The sequence below is a fragment of the Nymphalis io genome, chromosome 3, assembly GCF_905147045.1.
Source record: "Nymphalis io chromosome 3, ilAglIoxx1.1, whole genome shotgun sequence".
NCBI lineage: Eukaryota > Metazoa > Arthropoda > Insecta > Lepidoptera > Nymphalidae > Nymphalis > Nymphalis io.
In genome coordinates this window covers 6,682,332-6,706,359 of record NC_065890.1, presented here as the reverse complement: position 1 = coordinate 6,706,359, position 24,028 = coordinate 6,682,332, and the positions used below count along the sequence as shown (strand labels likewise).

General features: G+C 32.4%; 1 protein-coding gene across 2 annotated transcripts; it reads right to left on the bottom strand.

Annotated features, from left to right (window-relative positions):
* Positions 1 to 587: 587 nt before the first annotated feature.
* On the bottom strand, positions 588 to 22,927 carry LOC126780236 (adenylate cyclase type 3). Of its 2 annotated transcripts, none has more exons than XM_050504541.1 (21): positions 22,674 to 22,927; positions 20,593 to 21,150; positions 20,368 to 20,517; positions 20,069 to 20,184; positions 19,873 to 19,984; positions 19,668 to 19,795; positions 18,994 to 19,152; positions 17,456 to 17,594; positions 15,063 to 15,161; positions 14,703 to 14,794; positions 14,055 to 14,310; positions 13,484 to 13,567; positions 11,299 to 11,403; positions 10,774 to 10,985; positions 10,581 to 10,656; positions 10,287 to 10,509; positions 10,122 to 10,204; positions 9,920 to 10,021; positions 8,491 to 8,739; positions 4,748 to 4,897; positions 588 to 2,171 (listed from the first exon to the last, which is right to left on the bottom strand). In XM_050504541.1, exons 2-21 carry the CDS (start codon positions 21,136 to 21,138, stop codon positions 2,046 to 2,048), a joined length of 3,207 nt encoding a protein of 1,068 aa, XP_050360498.1. In that variant the 5' UTR covers positions 21,139 to 21,150; positions 22,674 to 22,927; the 3' UTR covers positions 588 to 2,045. The 2 variants fall into 2 exon arrangements, with proteins under 2 accessions (XP_050360498.1, XP_050360488.1); XM_050504531.1 differs by having other exon boundaries at positions 20,593 to 21,339; positions 22,864 to 22,918.
* Between the last annotated feature and the right edge of the window lie 1,101 nt (positions 22,928 to 24,028).

Here is a 24,028-nt window from a genome sequence, read left to right as displayed (position 1 = left end):
GGCTAAAATACTGTCAGAAAGAGGATAATATGCGAATTATTTATACATTACTATGATGATAATCTATTAGTTTTATTAATACCATATCTAAAAAATACCGGAGGGCGAAAAAGTTTAATTATTATCAAATATATTTTTCTACTGATCTATTGCAAAACTCAATCATCACATTATGCGGTATCATGGTATACTGCTTATCAGTGCCTGACAGAACCGTATGAATTGACACCAAATTAAATAATTGTACATAAATCAAACAAACAAACATCGTGAAGAAATCTGCATTTCGGATTAAAATCTGCTATAATTATGTTTCTTCCAATCCGATTTGCAACGTGGTGGATTAAGTTCCAAGCCATCTCCTCAAAAGGATCCGTGGGACATTTACAGACTGTTACTGAACTGTAGTGTACGTCAATTGACACACATTGACAATTAATCAATGATTGCAATGGAGTAAATAACTCTATGCAACATTAGTTTTTTTTGTATTTTACTAATCATTGTTTTTTTATTATACCCATTTATAAAAAATATAAATAAGTTTAACAGATTCTTGATATGAGATATAAATAATACAAATAATATGAGAGGTATTGCTTTATTTACTTCCATTATAGCCATAAAGGTTGTAAACCTTTAAATGCTTGAGCTAGAACACGTATAAAATAATATCCTAATAGTCACAATCACAGGAAGGTATATTATTTTAGAAGAAAAATGAACTCAACATTAAGAAGACTTAGTATTACAGTAAACATCTATAATATCAAGAATAATTCTAACATAAATAAATAGTAAATATATGACGAAGCGTGAGATTTCCCACGTAGCATAATGTTCTACATCACACAGATCCTTTTTATTATTAAAACTTTAAGTTTATATCATGTATCTACTTAGGCTAAAGTATCTAGGCGGCTACTAAAACCACAATACCTACTATTGTACTAAAACTCTATGGTTATATAATTTTATTGCACGATCTACCTGATGAACTAACACTAAAGTAAGCGACATCGATACAAATAAAGCTATACACCTAACAAGAATATCACAATATTGCTACTTAGTACTCGAAGATGAAGATGAGGCAACAACTACAAATTTATCCGCAAACCGATCTTATGTAACAGCGATTCGCGTATCCTTGCACACGCATGACTGCATCACACTATACCGTTGCGACTTATGAAGTAATATTAACGGCATAAATAAATAACGTAGGTAGTACCTATATATGAAATAACATCTGACATACTTTTTGTTATCTGTTGCTTGTAACAATAGTCATACATTTAAGTCGATTCATCTGAAAATTACATGCTAATGAATTGCATTAACATAACTATCGAGATCGAGATAACTCGTTAACAACAGCGATTAATAAGAAGAAGAAGAATATTTTAAATAATTTGTAAATACTAACCATTACTCGTTACTTTCTAGTCGCTACCAGATATCAATTCTTATTGATTAGGCAAGAATTTCATAGTAAATAGATGTTTATTTTAAGTTTATTAAGTGATAATATAATGTAAGACATAATATGACATCGATTGTCTACAACGCGACGTCAGTATTACTTAGAAGTTATGTAAGAAATTAGATAATTCAAAAAATAAAAGGTTACATATGAAAATTTTATTTATGACAAAGTTAATGTCACTAACAGTCTATTTTAAATATTTTGCCGAATTACGACGATTGCATTTATATGCATTTTTAATGGTTACTTGAAGAGATATCAAGACAAAACTACTAATGTCGGTTTAAAGTCATGAATATTTTAATATAATAAGTGAAAAAGTAGACTGTAGAAGCGTCTATAGTAAAAAAACTCTTATTAAATAGAAGTAATACATCACAGTTAATAAACTTTAAAAAAAGTCAACAGTTTTGTATAGTCTCGATTACAACCGAAGATTTCTAGAAATTTCACTAAAGACGTGACGCCGTGTTACGCCATGTTTTAGCACGTGGTTACAGGTTCTACACTAGACTAGGCTAGGCTAGACTAGACTAGTGTGCGTTTGTGCTTTGTTCTATGTAGGCAGCAGCGGATGTGCTAATTCTTCGCGACTGTGCTGCTGCGGGGAACACGCGACGGCATTCGCTCCACCATTCGCTAATAAAGCGTCTCTGACACCTGCTTCACATTGCTCATCCATCTGAAACATTTATAACATACCATTAATATCAATTGTAATATGTTTGCCAGAATATGGTAATACTAATACATATAGGATGGAAATTTATTAACACTTATCAGCATATTCTACCGATTTACCGGTGTAGAAATAATAATGTTATGTTTTGTCACATAAATAGCCATTAACATTATAATATAATTTGTTTAGAAGAAAATCAAAAAGGCTTTTCTTGGACAAAGTGATTAGTAATTCTTTAAATGAATCAGGAATAAATGTATTATTGCCTTACAATGAACATTTTTTTATATAAAACTTTTTCATAGGTACATAAAGCTTATATTTATATCTGGAGTTAGTAACCAGTACTTCACTATTTGTTCTGAATAAATGTAATTTTTTTTGGTAAAAAATCAACCTAAAACAGAATTAAGGTTTTTTTGGTCTGATTATTTTTCATGTTATAAATAAAGAAACAATACCTCACAAATTAAAATCATCGCTTGGTTTCAATGTTCTGAAAATAATAAAAAGCATCCACAGTTTTGTTGCAACCATCACGCAACGTTAATTCTAAATCTATTTTAGAGAAATGATTATATATGCAAAGATGTTTATACAAGTAAACGGATTAATTGCCGTTAAACTAACCGATTATATTCAGTTAATTATAACTTAATCTAATAGCTGTAATATTAATTAAAGAGGATTAAGTTAGTATTTTTTTATTTTAACGGTAATATATATAACACTTAATATTCCAAACATCCTTTCAAGTTAATATTAGTAATTGTTCCGTATTTTTGTTTCTTCTTCATCTGCGTTGAATCCTTTTCTCTAACAGTATTGCGACAACAATCCGGACTGCCTATCCGGACAGGGCGATAGAGCCAAGTCGGCCTGTCCGGGTAGACTGTCCGGATCATAGCGACCAGTTTTCCGGCTCTTCAAGTTTTTTTTTTCTTGGTTACTAGAATGAATCCTAAACATCAATGCAAAATAATAATTAATACATAAAATAAAACATACATAAAAGGGAAATTAGACAAACCGCTGCCTTGCTAAAGAGCGCGTGACAATATTAATTATGCTGCTGACTTCGTTTTGCAAGTTTTATGTTGTAATGTAATTCAGTATTTATTACATTTGCACCCACACTTATCACCCAACCATTTAAAACGTATATATTTTAGTTATCATATTATATTATGAAATTTAAAATTAGTATATAAATCAGATCGCCTTGCAAATAGGTTATTGGGTAGGATATTATTTCATATCAATATTAAATTAATAGAATAACGAATGTACGTAATCTAAACAGAAGCATCTTATTCAAGGTGTTCGGTTCATCCAATCTAAACCACATTCAGGTCGGGGTTAAGTGTAACAATATTTGTATTCACAATATTAAGGGTATAACTACAACACAGTGAAAATAATAAAATAAATTTAATACAAATATATATATATTTTTAATTAGACATATGAAGATATACCATATTTTATATATTTTTTGCAAAATCTAATTATTTTTATAGTTACATATTCCAACGAATGACCATATTTGATCGCCGTGGTATGCATAATATAAAGATATCTAAACTGGTCAATTGAATAATGTATAAGATCGTTAGTTACAGCATTCCTCTTAAAATTAAAATTACACAAAAACTTCAGTGCGTCTTCTCTAAATTACACGGCTCTACGTCTTATAGTATAAGGTGTGTGATTATTGTTCGGCCTGGTAGTTTTAGGCCCTTTTTTTAGTTACTAACCTGCGCGACCGAATTTAGCTTGTTTTTTTTGTGAAAATTGCGTCTTTTCAGGAAAAATACATATAATATAAATAAGCTTAAAAAGCTTATATAGAATTATACATGTAAAATAGGTATTTAAATAAATCATTAAGTAACAGCGGTAGTCTAAAATAAAAAATATTGCTTTAGTAGTTAATTTTTACACGCAAATAGCCATATCAACTTTTCTTCAAAATGTACATTATTCAAGTGGCTTTAATAAGCACTTGAATCGTCTTTTTATCAGATTATAATAAATGACCGACTCGGAATGTATAATCTACCGAAAAGAACTGGCAAGAAAAATATTATATTGATTATTTTCAGAGAATCCGTGACAATCATTGTACAAACATGAGAAGGTAAACTGAAAACATCAAGTTTCCGAATCCGCAATATCAATAAATCCTACGGCAAGGCATTCGTTTCCATACTATAATATCGCAGATTTACCAATTCATAAAATTAAACCTTATCTTTAATTTTATTAATAAATAAGGCGAATTACTCAATACAAGATTAATTAGATGATAAAAAAACATAAAGTTAATTTTCATTGCTTATTTTTAAATTTAATTTTTTTAACCAACCTATATTATTAAATTGGTGGAAAAAAGTAAGTACTGAGCTCGGTTCTTATTCTCGAGTCAAAGGTAGTGGAAGTATAAATTTTTTAAAAATCAATATAATTACATAAATCATTCTTAATTCCCTACATAATAATTGTAAGCGTGCGTTATTAGAATGTGATAAATATTTAGATTTATGTATATTACTCATAGGTAAACGTATACTTACGACTGGATTGTCTGTTAAGTCGGTGGTTCCTTCGCGTTTGCCTTGCAAGTAATACGTCATAAGTTGCCCTTTTCCTTTGACGGCCACAAGTCCACGCTGTTCGAAATAGTAGCCAAAACTTTGTAGGATATGACAAGTTTCTTCCGTCACCTAAGAAAAAATAATTCATTGCTTTTTATAGACCAAATCAAATACATATATATAATAAATAGTTAATTATTTTTAATTTAATAAACAAACTATTTCAATGCAATGAAATAAAGAAAAAAATACGATAAATATCACTGAATGTCGATTTATTAAAATAAGGATGCCGAACTTTTAATTTAAAATAAAAATTACATGAGCATTTAATAATAAATTTATTAAGCATTTAAAAATAAATGTCTTACGCATAAGTTATCAATTTAAAATATCTACAGTCAGTTTGAAAGCGAATCGTAAACAAAATAAACCTTTTATGTAAACATCACTAATGTCAAAAATTCATATTTACTTATTAATACAATACTATCATAAAAAATACTCATAAGGAGTCAATTTAATATTTCCAAGATTTATATACGAATAATTCTCAATATACCTTTTATTTTTAAAATATACATACATAAAATGTCGTTAAATTTTTTAAATAATATATTTCAATAACTATTTAAAAAATATATTTGAATTTAAATTTAAAACAGTCGAAATAACCCAGTGGTTAGAAGACCGAAATGTTAACCGAAAATTGCGGGTGCAAACGCGGGCAAGTATAACCGAGAGGCATACTTAGCTCAGCAGTGGGACATTTAAAAACCAGACTAGATTAACTTTTTTTAATAAATTTACGATTAGATAAATACTTTATAGTAACATTGACAATTTTTTTAACGTATTTTTAAATGTTAGATAATGTTTTTTTCTAATTCATTATTTTACGCATATTGTAGTGTCTTCAAACTATCAAAGCATAGTTCAATTCAATGAAATAAAATAATGTATTCACTTTAAGATTAATTGTAATAAGTATTTCATTGATTACAAAACGATGCACTTATTTAAAATATTAATTTATACTTATTTACTTTAAACTGAAACTGGTTAATGTAATGTACATATATAAGAATCATTGCTACCGATGTTTTTTTTACAAATTTCCTAACAAACTAGCTGTATAATTGTAGACTTATATTGTAAAGCTGAAAGGATTGTTTGTTTGAACACCCTAATCTCAAAGACTCTGTCAAGACTCAGTCGACTGGACGTTAATTGACTAAGATTTTAATGTATATAAGTTCATACTTCGACCCAAGGGAGCGGCGTAGCACCGTTTACGCGGGTAAAGTCGCGCAAAGAAGCAAGTCTGTAATAGTTCTGCTAACGTTCGCCACGATACCTCCCGCTATGACCTTTTCTTTCCCATTGTGTTTGGGAAATTAAATATATCTGATAAAATACACAACATATAAACATACTTAATTAACTTATAAAAACTATTACGAAATGTTAGTGTTGTGCCAATCGTATTTGTTGTTTGCACATGAAGTCGGATAAACAAACAAGTAAGCATATCTTTATTTTAATCTTATTATTATTAAGAAAATTTTAATATTTAAAATTTAATCTATAATTATTACTTAATACAGATATAATATAAGTCCGTTATTATAAATGAAAATTTATGGTGATGTTTGAAAAAAAAACTAGACAAAAAAAACCTAGCCATGCAATGCACTTTCCAGTAATGGAATAGGCATCGCTAGCATACACATTTTCATCTCCAATGGCTCTCAATAATGAAATGAAGATATTACGACTACGATACGCAACTACGACTTTTGTATCACTGTTATTAAACTCATTTCTTTCAGTTTTACCTTTAAAATTTAGCCTATAGAGAGGGTAGAGGCTGACTGATGATATCATTAACTAATTTAAGTATTCATAGAAAATATTATATGTTATATTATAAAATCCCAAAAATTACTTAGCAACCCATATAACGATATGATATTGATGGTTGTTAAAGACAACCAGTTCAGTGGACAAAACCGAATTCCCTTATACGTCATTACACTGTCCATGTATTTATACCGCATAAAAAATAAACAGAGAAATTTGGCAGAAAAGAAAGTAAAAATACATTGAATATATATTTTTAATAACATTGTACATAGTCATTCGAAATTTTACATAGGATACATGACAAATGTTATTAAAAGTCAGTCAAAGGCAAAAGTCAAAAAACTTTATTTAATATAATAGTCCGACAAAGATATTTTTTTTGGCGCGTGGCCAAAATCGGAACTAATATCGACATCTTGATAAATGTCATATCTTAGACATCGCTGCAACAGACAAGTGATATCATATCTTTTAGGAAATCCTAAATTCCTATCCATAATATAATAACTAATGAACTACATTTTATGAAATATATTGTGTTGTTGAAACAGTATGTATAATTTGTGTTATTCGGGTGTTTTTACGTAGATACTTACGAAAAATGCATCAACCGGTAAAATTGTTACACCAGGGAAGAATAGAAAAACAAGGAAAGACAAAATACTGTTAGGTAGATAATTTTGATATCGATGCATGAAGACTTCGACAATGATTACAAAACATAATTATAGCAAAATAACCTGAAATACACTGTGTGGTTTTTAGACTATGCACCATTACCTGGACATAATACCTAATATTCTATTATATGTATTTACTATAATAGATATTTGGTTTGATATTAGGTATTCAATATCAAGAATGATGATAAATTATAAGGCCTCTTTTTAATTCAATTTTAATATTATTCCCAATTTCCTTCAATTAGATAGAACTCAATAATAAGAATTGATGTATTAGCTAAAATTAAGGAAATTTTATTAACTGGTATATCTTAAATTACAACCTATCAGACGTCAGTATCATTGGATTGTCACAAAATCCTGACAGAAGAACTTAGGTTCTGATCAGACTGTTATAAGTTAATCTACCACCAGTTCAAAAAAAAAACATAACTGACCTGAAAAGAACACGTGAAGGAAACTGCGGAATTTTTATTTATATTCTCTATAACAATTGTATTGACAATGTAATTATGCATATTACTATTTGTTACGGCCTAGACGCGATCGCGACCAAGGATCATCATCATCATCATCATCTAAGAAGTCATTAATTTTATAATATCCTTTAACACAACACGTTCCTTATGGATTTTTTTGAATTTTGAAATTAAATAATTTTTAACGTTTTCTGGGATTCTGACGTTAAAACGTGTACATTGCCCAATAAACATGTTTTAACTCTGGGTAATAATAGTAGTTCCTACCTTATGCTCAGTATGTATGTCATAATTTCTACAAAAATCTATATTTTTTTGTTTACGAACATACATCATATATGTCAATAATTTAATTTATTTAATTTAGTGGTGGTAGGGCTTTGTGCAAGCTCGTCTGGGTAGGTACCACCCACTTATCAGATATTCTACCGCAAAACAGCAATACTTGATGTTGTTGTGTTCCGGTTTGAAGGGTGAGTGAGCCAGTGTAATTACAGGCACAAGGGACATAAAATCTTAGTTCCCAAGGTTGGTGGCGCATTGGCTATAAGCGATGGTTGACATTTCTTACAATGCCAATGTCTAAGAGCGTTGGTGACCACTTACCATCAGGTAGCCCATATGCTCGTCCGCCTTCCTATTCTATATAAAAAAAAAAGTTTCTTAAACAAACCTAATTTAATAACATCGATACCTGTATGCAGCCCGCCTTGCCCGTGCTCTCCATACGCGAGGCCACGTTGACGGTGTTGCCCCAGATGTCGTAGTGCGGCTTCCTGGCGCCGATGACGCCGGCTGTGATGGGCCCGTGGTTGACGCCCATGCGCAGAACGAAGTGGTTGAACGACTGCTCGTTGATGGCCGCCAGCACTCGTTGCAACTCGAGCGCGAACTCCACCAAGCACGCCAAGTGCGCCCATCGGACCAGAACCCCGTCGGAAGGCTAAGCGGTGTCAATAAAGTAACATACGCTTAAAATACCGTCGGACATCGGAATTGTTTAAACGTTTATGTTACAGTTTTACTTTTTTTATAGACAATATTAAATAACGTTTTATCTAGTATTCGACTAAGTAATCGAAGTATCATTATACGCATCTGTAAAATGCAAATATAGCTTAATAATTAACTGGTTTCATTATTAAGCGTTTGAAAACACAACTAAAATAAATGAGCATAAGTTTGACTCAAAATAATAGTCACAGATTGAGACGAAAATAAACCATGGGTTTTCTTTGACTTATTTCTCTCTCGATCTCGATTTTAGTTTGATTGATATATGCGAGGTGAAAGAAACACTCACGATCATATAAACATACACAGCCATATACACTTCGACCAACAAAGTTTTTTCGAATAAAACAGATTCAACCCTATAGGAATTTCAATTGATAGTGTAAATTCAAATGGGAATAGTTTCATAGTTCCATTTATACCAACATCGATTATTTCTATACAGTTCATTATTATTACTCTAATTTAAGGCTTACATATTTCGAGTAAAATTGAATGTCAAAATAATAATGGAGTTAAAATTGTATATATTTATGTTTGTGAAATAAATTACGGGAGTAGGTAGTATGCACATAATACCTACATTATTAAGCAGTACCAATCGACATTTGTTTCCTAAAAATATATTGATCCTGAAAATTGATTATAGAGTACATATTTTTAATAGATGATAAAATAAGTCAAAGAAAACCCATGGTTTAATTTTGCCTCAATCTATTATTTTGAGTCAAAATTATCTTTATTTATTTTAAAATTTTGTATTCAAACGCTTAATAATGACACCAGGTAATTATTAAGCTATATTTGCTAAAACACATTTTACGTCACTCGTGTCCGTCGTTACCGATTTATTAGGCTATTAACTGCATTAGTCGGATCTCCAAAGACGTAAATATCAATAATAATCTAATCAATATTTTAATTATCATTCTACAGCTCAAAAGGAAGGAAGAAAGGAGCTCAAATTATACGAATAATACCATTTACAGCACGGAGCTGTTATTATTTCATGATTTTAATTGACTCATCAGATCATATTATTTTACATTATTATCTTATTAAAAATACAAAAAAGAAGTTTTTTTTAATGATTTTTATTATATACCCACCTGCATCTGTCGAGTCGGATTTAGGCCTGACGCAGCCATGTAAGTAGAGCTTATTGTTTTTATTTTTATGATGTCTTTGCTGAATTTGGCGTCTTCTAGCAGCTGAAACGTAAATTATATTTGATAAAAATATAATTTCAAAGTACTATTGCAAAGTAAGCATTTTAATGACTACAATTTATCATTTTAAGCCAATACTCACGAGATCGAAGTCCGATATAACTTCGTTGAGAAATCGTAAACATTCTAGGCCTTGGTTATTAACCGTCTCTTCCGAGTAAAACTCTGCAACGAGCAAAACACCGGAATTAGAAAATAGTGGCGGTCATCGATCGCGCCGGCGCTCCGGCTCGGCTAACATATCGACCTGTGAAGTTGGGCATGGAGGCGAACAGCACGCCGACCTCGGCGTAGCTCTGGCTGTACAGGTCGGCGTGGTGGTGGCGCGCACCCATGAAGTGGCGTGCCACGTGCGGCGGCAGCACGTTGTGCACCAGCGCCTGGTTTCGGCGCCGCAGGTCTCCCGCCTGCTCCGCCTGCGCGCGCATGCGCTCCCCGCGCGAGTGCCGCGCGCGCTCCAGCGCCTCGCTCTGCCGACAACGACGCGCTATTAATAGCCGAGACGCGACGCGAACATGGTATGAACGATCCCTGTACTCACGAATCTGTTGAACACGAGCAATGCGATCGAGACGATAAGCAGCATCAGAATGTGTCGCCCGGTGTGGATCTGAGCGCTGAAAGAATTTATATTTCCATGTAAAATTAAAATTTTATTCTCTGTAGAATACTTATATCCGCCAATAAAAAAGTATCTTTAAATTATAATTATTTTAAAAAGAGAAGGCTCTCACAGGACATCGTAGAGCGCCTCGTCGTAGTCGGAGGTGGCGTTGTAGGGCAGGCGGAAGGGGTCGCGGTCGAGCGTGGGGCGCGAGGTGAGCAGCGCGGGGTGCAGCGCGGCGGGCAGCGCGTGCGCGGCGGCCAGCGCGCCCAGCAGCGCCGCGCGCGCGCCGCCGCCCAGCGGGGACACCCACAGCGCGCCGCACAGCGCGCCCGCGCCCACCTGCGGCAGCTCGGGCTGGTCACTATCTTTTCGAAGAAGTCGTTCGACGCCGTCGAATATGTATGAGAACGATCGAAACCTTTGTATTATTCAGTTTCGTTTCGTAACACAGCGAGTGATTGATGACACATCGTTTGCACGGTTTCGACGGTTCATAGTAAAATAAATTCTCTTCGTTGAAAACGTATACAAAGGATATATTTAGACGACTGGACTTTTCGAGCGAATAGAATTATTCTCACTGCTGTATGTTTAACTTTTTTAACAGTGAGGTATAAATTTACTGAAATTACTTATAATCCATATAACTTACGTGATAATAATATGATGGATGTATACAGCGTCGCGCTCCGCTATGAGCGGGTGCGTCGTCTCGTAATTCGTCTTCCAATAACGTCTCGTAACTACCGCAAATTATCTGTATTGGAAATAATTTGATGTATAATGAATATTTAAAGATAAAAATACCAAAATTCTAACAAATCAATCGCTACCTTTATAGGACGATATGGTCCACATTTTATAATCACTTGATTAGTAATTATATCTATAAACTAAAATGACAATAATATTCGAATTTTATATAATATAGACAGAGAATTTGATTTTCCTATAAAGACACATAAATAAAAATGTATTCTTGTCTTACCTTTTGAATTTACATAGATGATATGGTTTATTAAAGAGCAATTTACAAACAAGCGTGTAACGGTTGAGTTTTTCAGGAAGTTTTCAATTATAGGCTACCTATATTTATTCTTATACAATACTTTTTCAATGTTTCAATGTCGATATTGTATCATACCCCAACACGTTTTCATTTCGCACTAGCTATATTTTATAACAATTATGATATCGATCTTTAAATGAGATGGATGAATAGTTTGGCGCAACAGCCAGCGAACATCTCCAATAACGTTTCCATAACACAATTATAATCTTGTTTGACGCGAATATTTCATATTTTCCAAAGTTCCTTAACTCCAAACGTTACGTGTTTGTTTTCTCATAATGTTTCTTTCCTTTGTGTTTATAATTCATCTCGAGCTCGCTGTTGAAGGAAAACATCATGTGGAAATCTACATGTAGCGGTTGAAAATATGCCACGTGTATTCACCATCCCGCATCGGAGCATAGTTCCCCTCAAAAAGGCAAGGACCCCAGTAGGCAGGCAGAGCAGTAGAACATTTACTGGCTGTTACTTACTACTTACTTTTTACTTATAATACTTCTTCTTTCAAGCGCGACTACCTTTTGCGCTTATCACAAACGTATGATTGTAAACGATAATTTTAGTTAGAATTATTTTAATCCAATGTGTTACTGGTTCGCGGATTTCGAGTAATGAAAGACAGATGATACACAAATAATACTATGAACGTGGAAACTACTAGCGTAGAAAACTAATGCAAACTCTAAGAAGAAAAACCATACACCATGACATACCAACATAGATCGTTTCTGTTAGTTTACATTCGCGATATTTTTGTAAAAATACATAATACTTAGTACTAATAACATCATTGGGAATTTAATGAAAATATATTATATTTAGGAAAAATCTTCCTCAAGTCGACGCCTAAGGATATAAATATATAAAATATAAATATAAAATTAAGACTGTTGTTTTATCCGTAATAAAATTAAGTTACAGTATTATTATAACAAATTTAATTTAGCTTGTTAGTAAAGTTTATGTTTTCAAGTGAGTGCTGCTACAAGCTGGGCGAAAAACTGAAAAGGCATTACAATTTGTAATTTATTATGTAAAAAACAACCAATATGGACTACCTATTGTGATAATACATTTTACTAAACTTTTACTGTGTTTTCTTCATAAATGTTTATTTAAAATATGTATATGTTATGTATATATTATGTACGATTAGTATATTATAAAACAATCATTAGAATAAACCTACAACGAAACGGGATTACCTCACCTCACGTCTTTATTTTCTGAAGTGTAGTTCTATTCTTAATAGTAAACCGTAATATTTATTTGCAGAAAATATTTTTAATTAATATATTATTAATTAACATTAAAAATTATAACGGTGTGATAAATATTATATGGCAGAAACTGTAAACCGTTGTTTACAGTTTCGTCGTTTGTCGTTTCGTTTGTTGTTGTTTTGTTTCCTAGTTATATAATATAACTAGGAAAGTATTAAAGCGATTCGATAAAAAAAGTTTCGATGTTACCCAAGTCCCGTCATATAAATATAACTATCATATAAATATAACTAAGTTTAAGCAATCTCAATCAGTGTTCATGTTATTAATAAATAAAATCTATGAATATCATATATTACTGATAATTTTTCCTTATTTTTACACAGGGAACCTCTTGGGGACCTCTCGGTAGAAAAAAAGTGGATGTATATCGTCCAAATCGATCTAACGATAGGTGAACATATAATATAACCTCCTTTTTTGAAGCTAGTTAAAAATAGGAAGTTAAGGCAGATAAAATAAACAATTTATATAATACTCACCAAAGGGGCAATGTTCGCAGCAACAAACATTGCTATGTTAAACACTCCACAAGTCAATTTCCAGTAAGGTGATATTGTTTTTTTCTGGAAATAAATATTTTATGAAATTTACGTGGATAGTAAGCTCAATTTTATGAGATTAATACTATCTGTCATAACAATGAAGCACACGAAATTAGAAACTCCATACGGTTGTCCAAAAACACTACGCGATATTAGATATATATATTATATAATGTTACTATTATTCATCCACGGCTTCGCACGCGTTGTGCTACATACAATTTTTTCGATTAGTACAAAAATAGCACACCCAACTCACACATAAAAAAATTAAAGTATCATTTAAACGTTAAAAATAGAGAATAATGGTTTTCTTATACATATTTCATATTATCAAAGATAAGCAGTTGATAATAATATGAAATCTGCTTTCCTTCTCTTCCTTTCGTAAAAAAGTTGTTGTTACGTTTAAACAACGCAAAACTTACATCGCCGTAAGTATAAAAATGTAAACACTTAGACTAAATAGTTTAGCCGGTACTTACGCCTATACATCGAAGAAACGTACCTTGTACTGTACATATCTGTAGCAGGCGTAGTAGACGACGTTGATGAGGCCGGTCTCGAGTACGAGCGCCAGGTAGACGGCGTGCAGAGACCAGGTATGCGGTACGGCGAAACTGGCCAACGCCACGACCGTAGGCAGCAGCAGCAGCGGCGGGGCCACGGCCGTGAGCGGGCACGGGTCGCGGCGCCGCGCGAAGCCTGCCTCAGCGTCGCTCGCCTTGAACGTCAGGCACAGCGTCGTGGCGTCGGCGAGCTCTCTGCGCACGGGAATTGATACCTTCAAATCCTTGCCCGAACGCCACGCTTCGCGAACTTCGACCTCTTACTAGTATGGTACAATGATAGATGGCAAAGACCGCCAATACAGTTTAAGGGATATTTTGTAGATAAATCATGTCACAGATAAATCGTTAGATATTTTGGAAAGTAAATGACATACACGTACAATTTGACAAATAATTACGACTCATGTGTTCTATTTATTCTACTGTAACTGTAGTGGTGAACTTTCAAAAGCAGATGAACAAAGCCAAGTAACCTTTTAGAACGCAAGAAACATGCTGATTATTTTTTCTCTGTGTTTTTTGTCTATTTTTGCCATTCAAAATATAAGATACGATAAAATGAAATAATCGTAATTTATACTTACTTGTCGTCATCTCTATTGACGAGTTCTTCCTCTAACATAGCGAGAATTTTCACGTCTTCATTGTCCTTGCTCTCATCTTGCGGTGATAGAACCTACGAATAATGTACGAAGCGTATCTATGTAATCGAAAAGCAACAAATTAATATGAACGCTCGTGGTCGATAGCTCAGTCTGGTGCTCGAATGTTTCTAACAAGCTTTATAACTTAGATGAATGATTTTTTCTTTCGATAAGCAATGGTTATAAACGGATAAGTAGAAATGTAAACTAATGCGGACCGCGGACCTAGTGGCCTAGTGTCCTATATTCGGCTGCAGCCGGAAGGGGCCGGGTGGCCGGGGGTAGAACGAGTGCACTCACAGAATCCTCGTCGTCGTCTTTGAGGTCGGAAAGCGCGTCGGCATCCCCTCCCTCGCCCGCCTCTCCCTCCGTAGCACTTTTATCTTCGCTGCCCTGATACTAAAAAGTTTTCTTTTCTCTATAATCTAAGTATATTTCAGAATTTAAAAATAATATTGAAGAACAATTTCTAAATTTAACACAGGAAAATTTTAAATTAGAAGTTCATTATATAAGTATAGTTATATGATATCTATCAATAAACGTTTAGTGAGCCAGTCTTTTTACTAACAAGCATATCGAGTGTTGCCATTCAATCGTGATAAGCCATGCTTCATCTTTTCTTCTGACCACAACACTTAAATCGATATTTGGTATATATTTCAATATGCACATTGTGTTTTGAAACTTATTAAATATCTCATGAATAAAAATATAACGCTCTCCATGCTCCATTATTTTAATTAATCAATATTTAAAATAGCAGATAACTGAAATCGACGACAAACATTAGATCAACATAAAATAATATTATCTAGTGAAACTAGATACAGGTGTAGTTTGGTAAAATCAACTAACTAGTATTTAAGACAACAATACACTTATTGGTATTATTTCGATATAGACAACAGACGAACAGAAAGGACACATACCTATTTATTTTTAATAAATAATTAATTAATTAAATGGGGACGAAGTAATTAAAAAAATGTAAATGCTACGCTTTACTCTACTATTATGTAAATAAGGTTAACCAAATGACCTATTTCATCTCCTAAAGCTTTCTACGAAATTGATTTGCTTCGTATTTTTATGGGTTTTTTGTCAATTCAACTTCGGCAATCATCAATTCAACATATTTAGGCTGACTAAAACAGCATAGTTAATTAAAACAATCATTGTTTTCATTAAATCGTATTTAGTAATAAGAATTTTTAAATGTTATAATTATATACATATGTTAAATTAATAAATATGCTTATCTATTTTATACATATAATAAATGCTCATCGCTGTGTGTACATGGAAGATATATGAGTAAAACTCTTATCGGGGGTCTTTATCAAGACAATAGAACCCAAAACAATGATTGTTAGAATTTTTGTCTGCTTGTCTGTGCGTTTGTGCACGCTAATCTTAGAAGCGTCTTAACTGTTCTGGTTGCGATTTTCACTAATATATTGTGGCAAACTTTACTAAAAATTGAGTTTTTGTTTTATTTCAATCTGCTAATGAATAAAAAAGTTATGTCCATTTAAAGAATCACGTTGAACATTTATTCGATAAAAATGCTTTAAAATAATTGTTTAGTTAAATTGGCTAAAACTTTAGCTACCTATAAATGATAATCTATGAAATGATGATGATTGAAAGTTTATAGGCACAAAACAAAGTTAAAAATGGACAGTCAGATATTTAGATTATTCCAATGTAAGTTGAGCTCAGGTCTATATTATCAATCATATTCAATACGGTTCAGCTTATGGTGGAACTATAGCATTGAGTTATTTACTTCAAAACCACTGTCGGTATTCGTTTTTAATATATTTTGTTAGGTTAGGATAGTAGCTTATTAAAAAAAACTGTACATATTACGGATTAAAAAATATATATCACAATACATATATGTAATACACATTTCCTTTGTTTTTCGACACTATATATTTAACTAACTATTGCCCACGGCTTCGATCACGCGTAAGTATATAGGTAAAGGATAAAAGTGATTTTAAAGTAAGAAGCTTGAATTTACATTCTGATTAATTGTGTTTATTAGCGTGTCATTAATTCAGAGAGAGATCATAAACAGTGTTTAATGTTTTTTATAGCTTTGACATATTTCAACAAGTAGTTGAGTAGGTTGTTTGAAAATACTCATACATACATAAGTATTTGTTTTCGGTTTGTAACTTTGTAAGTTAAAGTTTGTAGGTTAGGTAAGTATTTCGTTACGTCAACGCATTTCTTTCACAGTTTTGTTAAATGTATACTGAGTCGGTTAGTCGATAATAAGTAGTTTTAGTTTTAAAAGGACACAATTTCCTGTGAATATATTCACAGGTTACAGTCACAATAAATAAAGAACAGGGAAAGACATTGAAATATGTCGGAATAGATTTAAGGGAATTTTGTTTTTCTCATGGCCAATTGTATGTTGCCCTATCTACTAGATACGGGTGCGGCGAAAACCAATAAATACTAATATCCTACATAAATAAAACTAAAAATATTATATATACTGAAACATTTAGTCTTCGATTTCTTTAAGTTATACGCCGGTGTAACCACCGGCACAGCTAGTGGATAATATGAGTGTGAGTCATATAGTGTGATACACATACTTGAGTGAATTTATATATTTTGGGATACAAAGGATTGTTGTTTAAATGTAGATAAGTAAAAGATCGACTGACCGGCTTGAGAACGCGAACAATGAAGTAGGTCTTGACACCCGCTTGCCGCAACATTTCCTCCCGGCGTTCACCGTGCGCCGGCTCTACTTCGAACTCGTCGTTCAGAAAACTCAAAGTCACCTCCGATACGTGCACACGCCTGAAAAACATTCACTATATGATCGTAGACCTTTGAATGTCGTTCCCTTTTGTAATATTTATAGAATATATTTTATACTAATAAATAATTGCTGAAGTATCCATTATATTATAACGTCATTATTGCCGCTGTTCAATTTTTATGTATTTTTATATAGAACAAAAATACCAATTCAATTTTTAATCAATGTTTCTACAATATGTACTCTTTATATAATTATTTTAACGATATTAATATTAGAAACACTATATAACTTCTAATATTGCATTAAATAAAATATTTAAAGAAATAAGTTTTACAATTTTGAGTACGGTACACGATATAAGCAAAATATGCGTAAAATTACAAATATTTAATCAATTATTTATTTGGTAATCATTCAAACAAATTCATGCATTTTATAATTTCGGTTTAAAATTTCTGATAATTATATGTCATTTTTCTAATATTTATCTCAACGAGCATGTATATTGAATAAAATGGAATGTTATCAATGATTTAGGTCTGTGTTTATATCCAAATGTAATATATAATTGAACATTAAATGATTTTCATTAACGAATTCTGCGACGTGGAATATCACCATAAATCTTCAATATAGCGCGGAGAATTCGTAACGGAAACTCGTCAACTAGTCCCGCTATGGCGTTTATAGATGACTGTGCAGAGAGATAACAGGTCAAGGACGTAGTTACGTATTATTTCGACCAATCGGCAATATGAAAGATGCCGAGAGCTGTCGTTAGTTAAATTTACTAAAGCATGCGCGCTATCACTTACAAATCATGTACTATCATTAACTATTTTTCTTTTCCTTATATTTCTGAAATGAATATGTAAAGCTTAGGAAAAAAACATTTGTTTTTTATTTAATACACGAATTCGTCATCACTCACACATTGGGATTTTAAGAAATATTAACCACTATGTAGTGGTCGTCCGTTGGTCCAAATTCGACCATCATTCATTATTAATGAAAATATAAGATCTATTAATTCGAAACTTGAGAAAAATTAGGCTCAGCTGGACGATACCTTGTCATTATTATTTTTTTTTTATTTGACATGATGAGTGTTATCATTGGCAGTATGAACATAAACGAATGTTTTATTTTATTTAATATAATGTATTTGTTACACATATTTATAACACTTTAGCTTTCTACTCTACTTCACACCGTAAACGCATTAATAACAATGCACAACGAATCATGGGATATAAGATCCCTTTTGCTGGACAAACCGGTAGAAATACAAAGTTAAGTTTTTCTTTATAGTTTTAGAGTAAACGGTGAGTACCACCTAACTACACAAAGCGGCATCAACATATTATAAAAATAAAAAATATATATTTGATTCAACGTAATCTCATTATATTAATAATAATTTTAAAAACGAACCCAGCCATTCCACTGCTTTCCATTTTGTTTGCAAGTTCCACATCTCGCGAATACACATCGAACTGCCACTGCCGTTGTCCTAACACACCCGCTAGCACAGCACCCGTATGGATGCCAACTCGCATGTCGACGGGTGAATTAGTTTTTTGTTGAACATATCTATTTCAGAAGTAGTATTCAAGTTAAGAAAACTTTTCTTATTTTTAATAAAAACATTAAAATTAAGTACCGTCAATTAATGTGTTAGATATGTCTAGAAGACTGTTTTTTTATGGTATTGTATGTATACAAATTATTCATATATTTTAATGAAAATAATATGCGTATATCATTATTAACAAAACAAACTACAAATACCCAGTAGGTGAAATTGTTTTCTGGTATAGACCATACATAACACAAGAATGAACGGACTGTAATGAAACTCGGGCAATAAAAGGGTTTCCATTAAATAGTCAAAATTGCTAGGTACCTGTTTTACGCGAGGAAAGTGTACGGTTATTTAAACTAGATAAAGGCTATTATGTTAGTATTGCCCCTAATAGGTCGTTTAAATAAACTATATTGTTTTTGAGGATTGTATTATATTGAGCGACCAAACTATCGTTAATGAAATAATGTAATAACTACAAATCAATTTCACAAAGTTATTAGTTAATATTAATTATACTTACTTAATTGCTTTAACCATTGATAATCCCATGTGCACACAGAGGACGGCATGGTCCGGTCGCTCCACGGGAGCGCCGCTAATACAATAGTAACAATCGCCCAGAATTTTAATTCGCAACTGCTGATATTTCTATGAAAAAAAATATATGTCTTCGAATTATATACATATATTTTATACATATTTTAAGATAAAATAAGAACACTCACCTCAGCAAGGCGATCAAATCTTGCAAAGAGTTCGTTTAATATAGCAACCAGATCTTGCGCTGAATAAGTTGAAGATATTGCTGTAAACCCCACAATGTCAGCGTACAGGATGCTGGTATGACGTTAACGGCAGATTAGTAAGCAATCATATAAAAACTGTACATAACTTTAACAAATTTTCTATTTAATAACATACCTAACATTTTCATGTCGTGACATGTAGATCTTTTTAAATTGTGTATCTATAAGGCCTAAATCCTGTCGCATTTGCACAGCAACGTGTTCTGGTAGTACCGACAGTAACAATCTTTCCTAAAACAAAAGTGATTGATTGTTTTGATTTTTGGTTTACCTCTAGTACAAAAGTTTCAGGAAACACACCCATAAGATAAACTTATCTCAATACAACATTTGAGCTAAGTCGTTGGAGTCGTTTCCGCAATACACGAAATAAATGTACATACATATATACAAAAAGTCGCCGTATAAACTTACTTGTTCTTTGCTTTGTTGTTCAATTGTTAATTTATCTCGCAAACTTCGTTTAGTCTCTCGAAAAGAGCGACGCTGTTGTTTTTCGCTTACAGTATAAGCGGTGCCTCCCAACAACGTAGCCCCTAATAAGAGGCAGCCGTTCGCTATTTGCTGCCAAAGAATTGTACTTCGTTAAAAAATAATCACGCAACAAATTCACATAATCTTCTAAGAAAAGTTAAGTACCTGTAAGTAAAAATCATCGGCGAGTCTACTTTCCGCTGTGGAAGCATTGTAATACTGGACCGCTAAATATGCGGCGAATGATGATATGCTATAAAATACCAGAATCGTGAAATGAAATGGTAATGTTGCAAATGTGAAATATTGCAGCACAACTGCCCAACCAAGTAACTCGTTGTAGGAATCCCCAAGGCGTCGCGAGGCACTCACTAAAAGTTGCATCCACAAAACGAACCAAGCTACATGGTTCAGTGCGGATCGAGCGCGGCTAATAAAAGCGTATATAGCGGCCAATAACAGGTTGGCTACAAGAGCTACTGCCATTAACGCATAAGCGTAATGGAGGTCTCGTTCTCCAGGTACAAGAGCCGCGAATGTTTGAAATAGAACACCGATCACGAGTAGCCGGAGTATGGCACGTTGTCGTTGTCGTCGTGTGTATGCTAAATACAATTTCTCTTCGGATAAATCGGAAAAGCTCCATGGTGGCACGCAACAATACCATAAGAGGCTCTTGTGTAATACTTGCCCTTCCACAGGTTGCTCCATAGCTCTAGCGCTCTACCATGTTAAAATAATTGATAAATGACAATCATTTTTATTATACAACTTTTCTACACTTCCACGTTATTTTAATATATTGATTTCTTCAATTTATTCACTCAGTGAAATTATAGGTAACATTTTTTATTAATTAAAATATGAACTTATATTTTTATTAAGCCATTCATAGAAAGCTTATAAAAAAACCTATTATATACTTTTAAAGTGTTAGCGATCAAGTAAAATCAAATTTTAATAGTAATATTTAGAAGTATGTAACGCTATCGCGAATAAAGCTATTGTAGACATATCGTAGCTCACAAAACATCAAGCGGAGACTTTCCGTTAGCAGCGGCCTGATCGAGGACGCCTGTGTAATGAATAAATTACACGCTGAAACATTGTTCCGATATCCGTTCATTAACTCGGCCGTCTACTAAACATAACTCACTCGAGGTTTTCTCCAAAGCAATACGTAATACCTACTAATTTCAATATTGACAATCGTTTTGACTTGAGCATACATACATACCTACATAAATAAAAGAGTGACCGTGAAAACCATAACAGACGATATTTATTTAACATATTTCTGCCATTGCTAATGCCTATGTTACAAATTAAATTTATTATTCAAGCAAATCTTATATATTTTTAATTTATTGAACGTATGTTACCATATCAACAAATCATTTAATTTTCAGTGTTCATTTGTACTGATTACATTTAAATATTTCATAATATAATTTAATTAGCTCCATCATCATCATTCATATTATTATGGATGTATAAATTACACGTTATATTATTTTCATTTAATTACATTCACATATCATATTTTACAACATAATCTAGATTATTTTCTTAATGGAGACTTAATTTTATAGTCATATGAAAACTTGTAAAGTTACTTATAAAATAAATACAATACACATTTTTTGTATAAATTATGCATTACAAATGGTTATTTGATATACAAGCAGAAATTAATAAAATGTTTCTTTATTGCATTAATTAAAAACCAAATAACTCTAATTAAAAAAATCTGTTCCCTTTGTATGTTCGCAAGTGCCTTTAAGAGTCACAACATACAAAGTATTATTTTCATATTCAAATATCTGAAGTCATATTAGTCTACCTTACAGAAACTGTCTTTACACGGCCAATATTTCAATTTAACTTAATATTTTAATTATTTTTCAATAGGAACAATTTTCATTGTAAATGCTGATGAGCTCAAAGTAATTTAATTAAGTTTTTGTAAATGCAATAGATTTTTGTAGAGCTCTTTAAAATTTAAGAAACAAAAGAAAAAACTAGCTCTGCTTTGTTCGTTTATTCATATAGAAATTTCGTTCGGAATTATCGTTTATTCTATGTAGAAAGAACTATTTCGTTTCGTTCTTCTATTTGAGCTTTTGTAAAATAGGTGCTTAGATTGGCAATGTCCATGATGCTATTAGTAAATACATGACATTAAAATAACAATTTAAAATTCAACCCTTTTTAAATTATTGATATTAATTATTTTTTATGTTTACGTTGAAATATTTCCCGCCGAAATCGTTGTTTCAGTGATGTAAGAAGGCAATCTCGGTAAAAGACTCTTGTCATGCTATTGACCCATTAATTCTTAGACCACTTCACGCAGTATACAATAGATCGAAATCGATAGTTTTTATGTGTAACGGTGTTTTAGAGACTTAATGTGATTTAATGATAATATTATACTTGGGAATATTGAGCGATAAGGGATATAAACGAGGACGCGGGCGGTAGGGATCGCGGCAGCGCAAGACGGTATGCGCACGTGCTCGCGCGCGACTGCCGCGCCAGCCGCCGCCCTCCGCAGCAGCCGTGCACCTCGCCCGCCCGACCCGCCTTGCCGGCCCTGCCGATACCGCCCTGTCGCCCTGCCGCCCTGTCGCCCAGAGCAGCTCTTGTCCGATTCATTACATCGATTCAAGCAATTGATATTTAAAAAACGCTTAGAAATATTCAGTGATAATAGTGTATATACTACTTTGACTGTTTTAAAATGTATGAAGGTTGTTATGATCAGGGTTATATAACCATAACCCTGATCATAACAACCTTCTATTCTATAAATAACGAAGAACATTCGTAAAATTCCAAAAATAATAGGTACTACGTATAAATTACATGTCATAATCATGTGAAGAAAAGTCCTCATTTATTTCTGAACGGATGTTTAGCTTCTAAAACATAGTATTTCTAAGCACTAAAACCCTCTACAGCAATGACCGCTTTTAATAGCAGTGATTAAGATTATCTTTATGAATAGCATACTATTATTTAAAATCGTGTTTATGTGCAAGATTTTGTCCAATACTGCCAGTAAATAATTAATGCTTACAGTTTGCCTTTCCTTTAAAAATATTTGAAATATTCTGTTTTAAATAAGTTTCTAATAAACTTTAAAAGGGGTTCATACAGCACAATATTATTATAATTATTAAGTACATCTAACTTAACTTTATAAGAAATTTTTAATTATTATCTTTGCGATTCAAAGGGGAAATGTCGCTAGCATTCTTGCCACTATTTCACGTGTGACGCGGTCATGATTTATGTAGTAGCAATTTTTAATTTTTATTCACATATATTTAAGGCTTTAATTTATTAAAATAATATAATTATTAGTATTTAGTATTTTAAAAGATTATATTTTTTCTGTAGTGTTTTTCAAAAATTGTAGTACTTGTATAAACTCGTCTGAGTAGACCATCTATCATTCATTCTAATTACTAAAAAAATAGACATTTTATTAAAAAAAGACACAGGTGCATTGCGGTTTTAGATCAAGTGCTAATGGTTTAATATTTCTTGTAAAAAATCTGCAAAAAAGCAATCAGAACCACGTATACGTGCAAAC

Excerpts from the sequence above, each read along its gene's own strand:
- LOC126780236 (XM_050504541.1), bottom strand. The coding sequence starts at position 21,138 with ATGGAGCAACCTGTGGAAGGGCAAGTATTACACAAGAGCCTCTTATGG. Across the intron at positions 19,796-19,872 it reads GATTTGATCGCCTTGCTGAG|AAATATCAGCAGTTGCGAAT; the intron begins GTGAGTGTTCTT and ends TTTTTTTCATAG. Across the intron at positions 10,657-10,773 it reads GAGGCGCTCTACGATGTCCT|CGCTCAGATCCACACCGGGC; the intron begins GTGAGAGCCTTC and ends AAATTCTTTCAG.